Source organism: Hypanus sabinus, chromosome 16, assembly GCF_030144855.1.
Source record: "Hypanus sabinus isolate sHypSab1 chromosome 16, sHypSab1.hap1, whole genome shotgun sequence".
Classification (NCBI taxonomy): Eukaryota; Metazoa; Chordata; class Chondrichthyes; order Myliobatiformes; family Dasyatidae; genus Hypanus; species Hypanus sabinus.
The window spans coordinates 81965052-81976826 of record NC_082721.1 but is presented as its reverse complement, the minus strand read 5'-3'; the positions used below and the strand labels follow the sequence as shown (position 1 = coordinate 81976826).

Below are 11775 nucleotides of genomic sequence, written 5' to 3'. Positions count from 1 at the left end.
ACAATCGCTACGTTTTCAGCCATTGATTTTATTCATCTCCAGACAGCAGTCAGAACCTCAAGTAAGAATTTGTTTTTTTAAAAATTGTGCAAGTTTCTCCAGTCTCCTCCCTCTACTCGCCACCCATGCAGCAAATACCAGTTTAAAATGTGGGCTTAGGGATCTACCAGCACCCACTGAGGAACAAAGTGGCACAAGCCAGGCATTTCAAGCTCTGCTTACATCTGTAACACAAGAGATTCTGCAGATGCTGGAAATTCAGAGCAACATACACACGAAATGCTAGAGGAAGTCAGCAGGTCAGAGTCTCAATGAAGGACCTTGGCCCCAAACATCAATACCATCTTCCTCTCCATGAATGCTGCTGGACGTGCTGAGTTCCTCCAGCATTCTGTGCGCGCTACACTACTTACATTTGCTCATGAAACTGGCCCATGGTTTAGCTCATGAAAGCCTTCAAAAGTTTTTAATGAAGTAATATGTTCCTGGCCATTCTCTGCTCCTTATTTCCTCACTTTGTGTGCATGCATCCACCACAGCCTGTTACTCAGCTTCCCTAATGACATGGAAAAGCAGGAAGGAATCAGAATCAGCAACTTATATTCTAAATCACAAAGCAAACATCCATTTCTCCCAGTAGTTTGGTCAGGTAATGAACATGGACGAAAGATAATTGCCCCACATTGCTCTCCTTCCATTCTACACTGTTGATCTGTGAGATTAGGAATCACAGCCTGCTCCTGTGGCAGCAGCAGCTTCCCACTGGCAGGGAGAATATGTGGCAGATGGGATCCCGAGGGCACCGGAACACAAGGGATGGTGTCATCGGCAGCAGCAGCTCATAGGATTTGCTCGCCTTGCGCGGGCAGTGGATTAAATTATCTTCAGATGAGACGAAAATGCACTCGACTTGGTCGCAAATGTTTCTGCAACCAGCAGAGGGAAAACGAGAGTGGCGTCGGCACAGACCTAAGAGAGAAATAACAAATGCAGTGACCTCTCTTCCCACGCTCCAATGACCACATCCCAGACACTTCCATCAACACCAGCTCCCCCCTCCCCACCATCTGAACTTCCCACACCAGGCAACAGTGCTGTAATTTGGACCACCGCAGGCAAGTGGAAGAAACCCACCTTCACAGGCTTAGCATCCATACGAATTTTACCCCAGGAGACAGCTTCATCTGGCCTGGCTCCAGAATCAGAGCCATCAAACTCCTGGCCTGTGTTCACGTACACCGAGTAGTTCGCTCCGTTCCTCTGGGTATAGCGGGAAAGAAAAAGAAGGATCAAGAGACGATAAATGGACCACGGTCTCAAGAATAACTCACAGGGCAAACACAGAGTACCTACCATGAGGTTGGCATTGGCTATGTGATGCTTCACCACACCCCCTCCCAGAATGATCATCCCTGTCTGTTTGGCATACACTGCCATGTTGTTTATCCTGCGAATGTCTGGAGAGAGGAGCAAAAGAAATGGCAGTCATCGTAGCGCTCTGAATTCCACTCCCCCCAATATCTTAAATCTCCCCCAATATGTCCACATTAACGACACCTCCCCCGCACTGCTAAAACGTAGTAGTTCCCAGCAGTAAATGTGGACAATATCCAACACGTGTACACTGATAAGTGTGTGTAACCATTTCGCTAAGGTCTCATTTGCTGACCAGGTTTTGGGCCCACTAAAGTTATCAACTGGAATATGCTACGATACTATGTACAGTCAAGGTCCACACACCTTCAACAATGTCAAGCACCAGCCCGGGGTTCTTGTAGGAGTGGAAGTAGATCATGTCACCGATCGATCCGTCCGTCAGGGCAGGGCTGAAGACAGGAATATTGTTCTGCAAATGAGGACCAAAGTTGGAGGGTCATGGAAACAAACTGTTGTCTGAGCCAGAAACAAGACACAGCTGTACACGTGGGGATGGACACACGGACACATCTAAACACACACCAGGAAAATGGAGCTATTAGGAAGAATGGAAAGAAGCTTAATCAGAAGGTGTGAAGGATTTTAAGAGAGGGTGTTGTCAGACTGGGAACTAATTTTAGTCACACACAGGGTTCACAGGGCTTCATGGGTTGGGCACACTGATGTGCTGAGACTGAGAGATGCGAAAGCTATCTGTGCCAACATGGCCGAGTGCAAGGTAAACACTCCAATCGAGTTGGACACGCAGCCACATGTTGTTACGAGAAGGGAAGATGCTGGTGATAGTGAGGATATGGGGCTGAATCTTATACTTGAAGTCAGAGACAGTGGTTCAACTTGCATCAAGGAAGAAAGTATACATTGGTGAGGGTTCAGGGGTTATCGGTGGAGGCTGAAGGCAAGGGCTTGCTTTTGAATATTTCAATGGTATAAGCTGGCTTGTCCAGGTATTGGACAAGCAGGCGGAGAGAGAGCTGGCTGTTGTCTGTGTATTTGTAATTTCTAATGCAATATCTAAGGACGACGTCTCCACGGTATGAGCTGTCGAGAAGAGGAGGGACATGAAGCAGCTCCTTGAGAGATTCCACAGGACATCTTTCAGGGTTGCAACTCAATGAGGGAATCAGGAACCAAATGAGATGCTGAAGGGGCACTGCTGGGCAGATGTAAAGAAGTTTTCACTAGTGCCAGAGGCTTATACGAAGGGAAATGGTTACAAGATGCTAGTAGTTGAAAAACACAGGAACTTCTTGCAAGGGTGGTGCATCTCTGGAATTCTCCATCTCAGAATTACAACAGCTAGGTCAATGGGAAATAGGCACAGAAGAGTTAACTGAACACCTATGACTAAATTGAATGATGGGACAGCTAGAGGGGCTGAGTGGCCTACTGCTGCTCACGTTCAGGCGCGAGCAGTACCACTGATGGGATAACGAATTCACTCATCCCTCAGGACAGAGAAATGGTGCGAAACGATGGTGCTCAGCAGCCATAATCCACATGAACTTTAATCAGGGTTTTCTCAGTGCTGAGAAGACTATGTTCTCTGGGAAGAGACACGGACACGCCAAGCAGGATCGGAAAGCTGCAAAAACACCGTGTCAGACTCAACGAGTGACCCATAGGGCAAACCCCATACCTTGTAAGCCCAGTAGTAGACCGACTCTGGGTTATCGATTTCTTTCCCTAGTCGAGCAATCACCTTTGATGGGGTCCATTTCACTCCCTACAGTATAAACACAAGTGTAAGCACCGTCTATCGTACATACAAAAAAAACATGACAACTGAGCACAGGATTGGGGCTGCTGACGATTCATGCTTTAAACAATCACCCAAGTTTAGCACAAAGGGGTTCCTTCAGTGTCACGCAGCACAGGACCGTGGAGGGACAAACACCACTTAGTAAATTAGATGCCGAGCCACTGGGATTTCTGAGTTGGACAGCACATTCTTTGTCAGTTGCAGGCCCAGGCAGTTAACGTGAAGTGGTCCCGCTCTACGTGGACGACATGCACACATCCCTGCCTGTGTGGGTGTGGTTTCTGTTAAATCCAGGCTCAGCACTGACGTAGGCTCGTTGTAGTACGGGTGTTGTGGCTCATTTGCCAGTTGAATGCCGCTTCTGCATCATCAACCGTGAATGGTCAGCAGCCGCCCTTTCCCACTGTGTGCCGCAGCACCTGGGGTCCAGTTTCCTTTTATTCCCAGGGCATGCCTCACAGAACCATTTGGAAGGTACACTCCACGCACACTATTAGCTAAGTGTCTGTTCGTTGAATATTTAGTTCCGTAGTTTGTGTAACTTGGGGGATCTTAAATGCTTAGTCAAATTTTTTACTGTTTGTAAATAAATGATTAACGTCTATTCAGTCAGTCTCACTCACCAAACCCGAGAACCTGCTTCTACATTACACGAGCTTACTGGATGCAGTTGCCTCAACAATATCACACAACTGTCAAGGCAGCTGCTTCTGCATTTGTCCCACTGGCTGATATTTGTCCCACTCCCTTCTGGCTCAACACCAACAACCTTGCCCTGATGGACCAGAAGATTACAAGAACAAAGGAAATCTGCAGATCAAGGAGTTTTTATCTAATGCTGTACAGCAAGGAAACTCTACTGGCTTATTAAGCTGCACAAGACAATGTCGGAGTTCATCATAAAAACAGGATGAGTTCCACAAGCCTGCCGGGCAGAGATGGCGGGCTGCTTTTTGGCAGCTGCTCATCCCTGGCACTGCTCCACCGTCAGACTGTCACTCTGTACAGCAGTGAACATTCTCACACTGAGAGCACTGGTACAGAATTCACAGCTTTAATCCCTGGGTGACGGGGGTCTGCTATTTTAGGAAACATTACAAACAAGAAGTCATTCAGGATCTCAAATCAAATCATGGTCTCTATACCTCAGCCAAATGCAACCATCTTCTTCCTCAAGTCTCTTGTTACACCCTCCCAATTAAAATCTACTAGTCTGCTTTAAACAATGGCCCCCCCAGCATCTATTGTGCACCAGAGAGAGGAAAAAAAAACCTTGATTTCCACCAACTATTCTTCACCTAGTTTTTGACACCAGAGGAAAATTTCTCACGATTTACCCCTATGAATTACTTTGCCATTTTACACAGTGGCAACTTTATTAGGTACACCAGATCATTAATGCTAATATCCATCACTGGGCACCAACTCGATGCAAGCACGCAGGCATGGCCAAGAGGTTCAGTTGTTGAGACTAAACATCAGAACGGGGAAGAAATGTGATCTGAGTGTCTTTGACTGTTGGTGCCAGACAGGGTAGTTTTGAGTATCTCACAAACTGCAGATCTCTTTGGCTTTTCCGCACACAGCAGTCTCTAGAGTTTGCAGAAAATGGTGCAAAAAACAAAACATCCAGTGAGCGGCAGTTCTGTGGGTGAAAACGCCTTGTTAACGAGGGAAGTCAGGAGAATGGCCAGACTGGTTCAAGCTGACAGGAAGGCGACAGTAACTCAAATAACCACACGTTACAACAGTGGTGTGCAGAAGAGCATCTCTTTATGTGGATGGGCTACAGCAGCAGAAGACCATGAACACACTCTGAGGCCACTTCAGTAAGGACTTCCTGTGTCTAATGAAAGTGGACATAATAGACACAGGAGTAGGCCATTCGGCCCTTCTAGCCAGCACCACCATTCACTGTGATCATGGCTGCACAGTACCCCGTTCCTGCCCTCTCCCCATATCCCTTGACCCCGCTATCTATAAGAGCTCTATCTAACTCTCTCTTGAATGCATCCAGAGACTTGGCCTCCACTGCCTTCTGGGGCAGAGCATTCCATATATCCACCACTCTCTGGGTGAAAAAGTTTTTCCGCATCTCAGTTCTAAATGGCCTACCCCTTATTCTTAAACTGTGGCCTCCAGTTCTGGACTCACCCATCAGCAGGAACATGCTTCCTGCCTCCAGTGTGTCCAATCCCTTAATAATCTTATATGTCTCAATCAGATCCCCTCTCATCCTTCTAAATTCCAGTGTATACAAATAAGCCCAGTTGCTCCAAGCTTTCAACATATGACAGTCCCGCCATTCCGGGAATTAACCTCGTGAACCTACGCTGCACTCTCTCAATAGCAAGAATGTCCTTCCTCAAATTTGGAGACCAAAACTGCACACAATACTCCAGGTGGGGTCTCACCAGGGCCCTGTACAGCTGCAGAAGCTCTTTACTCCTATACTCAATTCCTCTTGTTATAAAGGCCAGCATGCCATTAGCTTTCTTCACTGCCTGCTGTACCTGCATGCTTGCTTTCATTGACTGATGTATAAGAACACCTAGATCTCATTGTACTTCCCCTTTTCCTAACTTGACTCCATTTAGATAGTAATCTGCCTTCCTGTTCTTGCCACCAAAGTGGATAACCGCACATTTATCCACATTAAACTGCATCTGCCATACATTTGCCCACTCACCCAACCTGTCCAAGTCACCCTGCATTCTCATAACATCTTCCTGACATTTCACACTGCCACCCAGCCACAAAGTCATATTAACCAAGTTGTACGACCAGTTCTCTTGTTTAAACCTTAAACAGTGTGGGTGTCAAGCACTCACGCTTTGCACAAGTAAAACAAATGTTTGAGTCGTAAGAGGTCATGTGTTCTGGGCCCAACTATTTTTTTTACCGCTAATGACAGTTACTTCAACAGTTTCTAGGAGGACCTACCGAGATGACTAACCCTTGAATTTGTCATACGGGAGAAAGAATTCAGCCCCGGTAGCCAATCAGTCCTAAATCGCAGGCTGCTCGTATTTGAGCAAACGACTGTCTGCCATGAGGGAGGGGGCCTCGGCAGTGTAGCGGTTAGCAGAACACTATCAGAGTTCAGAGTTCAACTGTAGCATCCTCTGTAAGGAAGTTTATACGTTCCTTCCCATGTGTACGTGGGTCTCCTCTGGGCGCTTGGGTATCCTCCCACAGTCCAAAGACATACTGGGTAGGCTAACTGGTTTTTGTAAATTGTCCTGTGGTTCAGTTAGGGTTAAATCGGGTTGTGATGGGTACTGGGTGGGGCAGCTCGTAGGGCAGGAAGGGCCTAAAACTGCATCTTTAAATAAATAAAATAAAATCTACAACAAGATCGACAGCTTCATTTTGTTCCATTGCCTTCGAGAGACTGGGGGTGTCACCTTACCTGCTCCTTCTGCTCCAGGACCATCTGATCCAGGATGGGCATCAACCAGTCCTCAAACTTGCAATAGTTGTCATTAGGAACGAGAAGATTTCCAATTCTGTCAAGTAATCGTGAGGCAATTGAAAAAAAAACCATCAAAAGGCTGTATGAGAAATTAGCAGTGAGCTTGACTCCATCGTTTCACATCTGTGAAAACACAGTTCACTATGTAGAGACTGGAGCCGAGATTCACTGTGGACACAGTGCAAAGTGAGATCCACCCTATACTCTAGCTGTCCCTGCCCTGGATACGTTTGAGGAGACTGTGTCGAGGGAACTGTGCTGTATCTAACCAGGGCCATTTTACTCACCCTAGCCTGTTCACACGTCAGATTTCCAATGCACACCCCAAGCATCTCCCTGTCCCATGGGCGCCGATGGTTGCTGGGTCCAGATCCACAGGCATTGAGCTTTCTCCAGCGCCTGGGCAGGAGCTGAGACAGAGAACAGCAACAAGCAATGCGACAATATTTCGAAGCCCAGCTTCCCCGACATCTGAACACGACTCCAGAGCCCAGGAACTGTGCAAGCCACAACCTGCGACTCCGATTGCCTGCCTGGCTGAGATCACACTCGGCAAACACTATTAAAGGCACCTGGTTGGTTTAACTGACTAACACGATGCACTAATCCCATCCACAGTGCCTTGTTGGGGCAGTGTGAGGCTGAGGAGATCCAGATGATAGGACGATAGTTAACTCCCTACCTGTTAATCCCACTGACACGCAGCTCTTTACCCTTCAGGCTGAAATCGCCAAGATAGGTCGGCGCCAAGCACTTGATGAGATCCTCCTCAATACCGCCTGCCGTGGTCACCACACAGTCAACCTGCAGGGTTGGGTGGGGGGAGCAAGTTAAGCCAGTTAACAGGAAGAGTGAAATGCCCTAAGAAGTAGCATTAATAAACCGTTTCCTCCCTTAAACACGACGCACAGAGATCCTCATCCGGGGCCTGAGAGGAACATGTCACACTGACATGCATGAGTGACCACACAGTAGTGATGCTTTGGCACCTCTGCTGGGCAGTTTTCTCACTGGGCTTCCTCCGTGCAGCGTGAACCCTGGAGAACTGCCAGGGTCCATCAGGAATTCTGAAGCCATACGGCTCTCTGCACGCTAAGCAAGTGTGGGTCTTCAGACATCTGGGCGTTGAGGTTAGTACAGCTGCATCAGCTCCAACAGTCCAGCTTCAGCCCTGGCCTGCCAGGCTGACAGTGTGGACTTTGGTTGTTCTCCAGCTTTCTCCCACATCATAAGCATTTTATTGATTGATTGATTGATTGATTGATTGATTTGAGATACAGCGCAGAATAGGCCCTTCAAGCTGCGCCACCAATTTAACCCGAGTCTTAATAATGGGAGAATTTAGAGTGATCAATTAACCCGCTAACTGGTACGTCTTTGGACCGTGGGAGGAAACTGGAACAACCACAGGAAACCCACGCAGTTACGTACAAACTCCTTACAGGCAGCGGCAAGAATTGAACCAGGGTTGTCTGCACTGTAGAGCACAGTACCACCCAGATGTGTGCATCGGTGGGTTAACCGGCCACCATAAGATGCCCTTAGTGTGTGCCATCCTTCAAATGGCCACTAGAACGGAGGGAAGACACTACCCAGGCCATACCATGTTGTGCTGCACAAGATATCGGATAGTCTCCCGGATCCCAGAACTGATGAGGTTCGAGGTGTATCCCAGGAAAATGGTGCAGCCCGTTATCTCCCGCTGGCATGGGTTCAGATTTATTGCATTCTTCTCAGATTCATCCAAGGGTTCCAACTTCTTCTCAATCTAAGGGGAAAGCCATAGAGACAAGCCCTTCAGCCTGACACATGCATGCTGACTGTGATGCCCAGTGAGCGAGTCCACCAGCAGGCAGCTTATTCCAAATGTGCACCACCCCTTCTGTGAAGAAGCTGCCCCTCATGTCCTTCTTAAATTTCTTGCATTTGATCTGCAACCTATGCCCTCTCTGAGAAAAAGACTACATCCCTCAGGATCTTACACACGTGCATCAGGTCACCCCTTCGTCTCCTACGTTCCAGGGAATAAAGTCCTAATCTACACAACGTTACTTTGTACCTCTGGCACCCCTCACCCCCAAGTCCAGGCAATACCCTCGTAAATCTGTTCTGCACTCTTCCTAGTTTAATAATTTCCTTCCTATATCAGGAATTTCCTAAAACTATACATAAGACTTCAAATGCAGCCTCATCACCGTCTTTTCTAAGAAATGAACATACATAACAGGAATGGAGCACACAGTGCACCGAGACAGAAATAGAACATGCCAGAAACACTGAGCAAGGTAGGCAGCGTTAACGGAGAGAGAAACCACCGAACTATAACACTGGTTGAGCTTCTAGCTGCTCCTTCCACAGATGGTCTGTTGAACTGAACCATGAATGTGCTAGACAGCGACTTCTTTGTTCCCCTGCGGAAACAGTTTAATTTCTACCTTTTTCCTTTTCAAGGTGGATTGGGTTCTGTCGAAGATCGGGACCTACAGCCACCCCCAAACTTTGGTTCTTTGCAGCGAAGGGACCCACTCTCAGGACTCACCGATATCCCGCGGACGGGGCCTAGGTGATGAGTGTGCTGTCAGGGTTCTGAGGCTTCGCAGCCCCAGGTATGAGTCAATTCTGTGCCTGTGCCGTCTACTGAAGCGTCACGGGAGAAAACTGAACATCAGAAACAGCAGATCAGCTGTTGGGGGGGGGGGGGGTTCTAGTCTCAGATCGCACTCTCTCGTTAGTGGGGGAGAGTTTGTTGTTGATTCTCGAGTCAGAGAACCCGGTGGGGAGGGAGTGACATGGCAAACTTTAACACTGTGAATCAGCAAGTCATTTTGTTAAGGTCTCCCCTGTTGCTGAGTGACACCTTTCTGTCCCTTTATTAGGGAGAGGGGGAGCCTTTGGTACGTCAAATTGTCAAATGAACAATTAGTTTTTCTTCTACAGCTGTTTACTGTCTTTACTGGGGGCTTTGCTATTGCTTACTTGGTGTGTGGAGGGTGCTGATGCTTTTTTGCTGAAATAAGTGGGGGAGAGGGAGGATCGGTGCTTTGCTGCTGCTTGTGCGTGGGGGGGTAGGGGGGTTTTGGGGTTCTATCGTTTTTACTGTCACTCATTCTTTGGGGCACTCTTCTGTTTTCATGGATGTCTGCGAAGAACAAGAATTTCAGGTTGTATACTGTGTACACTCTCTGATATTAAATGGAACCACTGAACCATTTCTGCTACCTTTTCTAAATTTGGTGTCAGGTTTCCAGCATGTGTGGTTTCCAACAGTACACCGAACCAATGTGTTCACACCAGACTCAACATTCCTTTCTCTGCCTAAGCACTGCAGTCCCAATACTTGCATCCTGTATCCTGATGTGACGGAGAGTACTCGGTAAACACACTACTCGCACGCAGAAACATTGCCTGGACACTCTGCTTCTGTTGTGCTCAGTGTGCACACATAGGGTCCTAATCTGAGCTGATGCCTTCCTACCCTTCACGATGGATTATTCCCTTTCTTTAGTAATGTGGATGTGTAAATACGTACATGTTGTTTGTATACTGTATTTAAGGTGGAATTTTCTAACATGATTGTAACTACTTTGTGGGGTGTGTCACATTCTAATTCATGGGTAGCCTTAAATTAACTTTGCTGGTAATTGATGATGGTGTGTCCTCGTGCCTAAAATAAAAGGGCAGCTTTGCTCTCGGTGGGACAGAAATGGAGTTGCCAGCAGTTCCCTGGCCAAGTACAAGTACAGAACTAATATTGGATTTTCTGGTAGATTTATTTCCGTAAATATTTCACTAATTTTTGTAAGTTTCATTTTTGATAAACACCCTTGCACTAAAGTGCTAAGCAACTCCAGCCATTTTCCCTTTGGTCATAACCCACGTATCTAACTCCTGACAACCCTGGGCATTTCATGACTCCAACCATTTCTTTTATTTTTCCCTCCCTCACCCTTCCCCCTCCACATCTCTCCCCGCCCTCCACCCAAACCAATTCTGGAGTACTGGCTCAGCTTCTAGCCCAACAGCCCCATGTTATGGTTTGTAATCACTGTCCTGCACTGTATTACTGGTAAGTTGTGTCTGATAACACCCCAGACAGGAAGGTACTTGCCATTGCATTGATCTGGTGCACAGCCTGGCCAAAATTGGATGCCTGATAACCGGTGGTCAGGTAGGACTGCAGCAGCGCGTGGTGGTCAACACCTCTGTTGAAGTCATAGCCCTTGATCTGCACTGAGCCCTCAGGCATCGCGGTACTCCGTTTGAGAACGGAGTCCAGGGCCAAGGATGGAGCCGGTTCTGCCATTCCCTCTGTTTCCATCGGCTGGTCAATGAGCTTCTTTTGGGGTACGGCCTTGGAATGGATGAGGAAGCCAGTCAACTGTAAAGACACCATGTTATAGGATTACAGCCTGAGGCCGTGCCATGGTCATAGAACTACTTATAAACTGCAGAAGCGGTCCCCTTGGCATATCAGCTCCACGCCTCCCGTTGTATCTACCTATATTAACCCCACTAGGCCCGGTGCTTTCTAATGCTAGTGATCCGTAGTTATTGCAGCGCGGAATCGGCCCTCTCATGCAGGCTGACTAGGTTGCCTAGACGCTTCGTACATAGGCGCATCCTCCACCTCTGGGCAAAAGCCTGGGACAAAACGAGCAGCGCGAAGCAGCAGCAACACGGGTCCGAGCAGCCTTCTCAGACAGGGGAACACCGCAGCCGACCTGTAGGAGCAATATCCCAGCAGGGGACAGCGGCCCCGTTACCCGACGGGCAGACGCTCGGTTTCGTGACTTTCCGCCTCGTCTCGGGACCTACCCACCGCGATCTCCGCACAGACCCCGGACTCACCCGGCAAGAAGATGCCCGATCTGCAGCCGTGCACTGCGACCCCAGCCGGATGCAGAACACAAATGGGCGGGGCACCGCCTGTTACTCCTATTGGATGTTGGGACACCGTCTCTTACTCCTATTGGATGAGGCAACGAATGCAGCCAATAGCAACGCACGGAAATAAACCCATATGTCACACACACAAAATGCTGGAGGATCTCAGCAGGCCAGGCACCAGCTATGGAAAAGAGTAAAAACTCGTCGTTTCGAG

General features: G+C 48.0%; 1 protein-coding gene across 3 annotated transcripts; it reads right to left on the bottom strand.

Annotated features, from left to right (window-relative positions):
- Window positions 1-8: 8 nt before the first annotated feature.
- dhps (deoxyhypusine synthase) lies at window positions 9-11761 on the bottom strand. 3 transcript variants are annotated; one of them, XM_059992245.1, is made up of 10 exons: window positions 11523-11761; window positions 10783-11052; window positions 8278-8442; window positions 7357-7478; window positions 6612-6708; window positions 3077-3163; window positions 1741-1846; window positions 1354-1457; window positions 1135-1260; window positions 9-969 (listed from the first exon to the last, which is right to left on the bottom strand). In XM_059992245.1, the coding sequence occupies exons 2-10, from the start codon at window positions 10990-10992 to the stop codon at window positions 874-876; spliced, it is 1113 nt and encodes a 370-aa protein (XP_059848228.1). In that variant the 5' UTR covers window positions 10993-11052; window positions 11523-11761; the 3' UTR covers window positions 9-873. The 3 variants fall into 3 exon arrangements, with proteins under 3 accessions (XP_059848228.1, XP_059848227.1, XP_059848229.1); XM_059992244.1 differs by lacking the exon at window positions 11523-11761 and having other exon boundaries at window positions 10783-11514; XM_059992246.1 differs by lacking the exons at window positions 7357-7478; window positions 8278-8442; window positions 10783-11052; window positions 11523-11761 and adding an exon at window positions 6962-7084.
- Window positions 11762-11775: the final 14 nt, after the last annotated feature.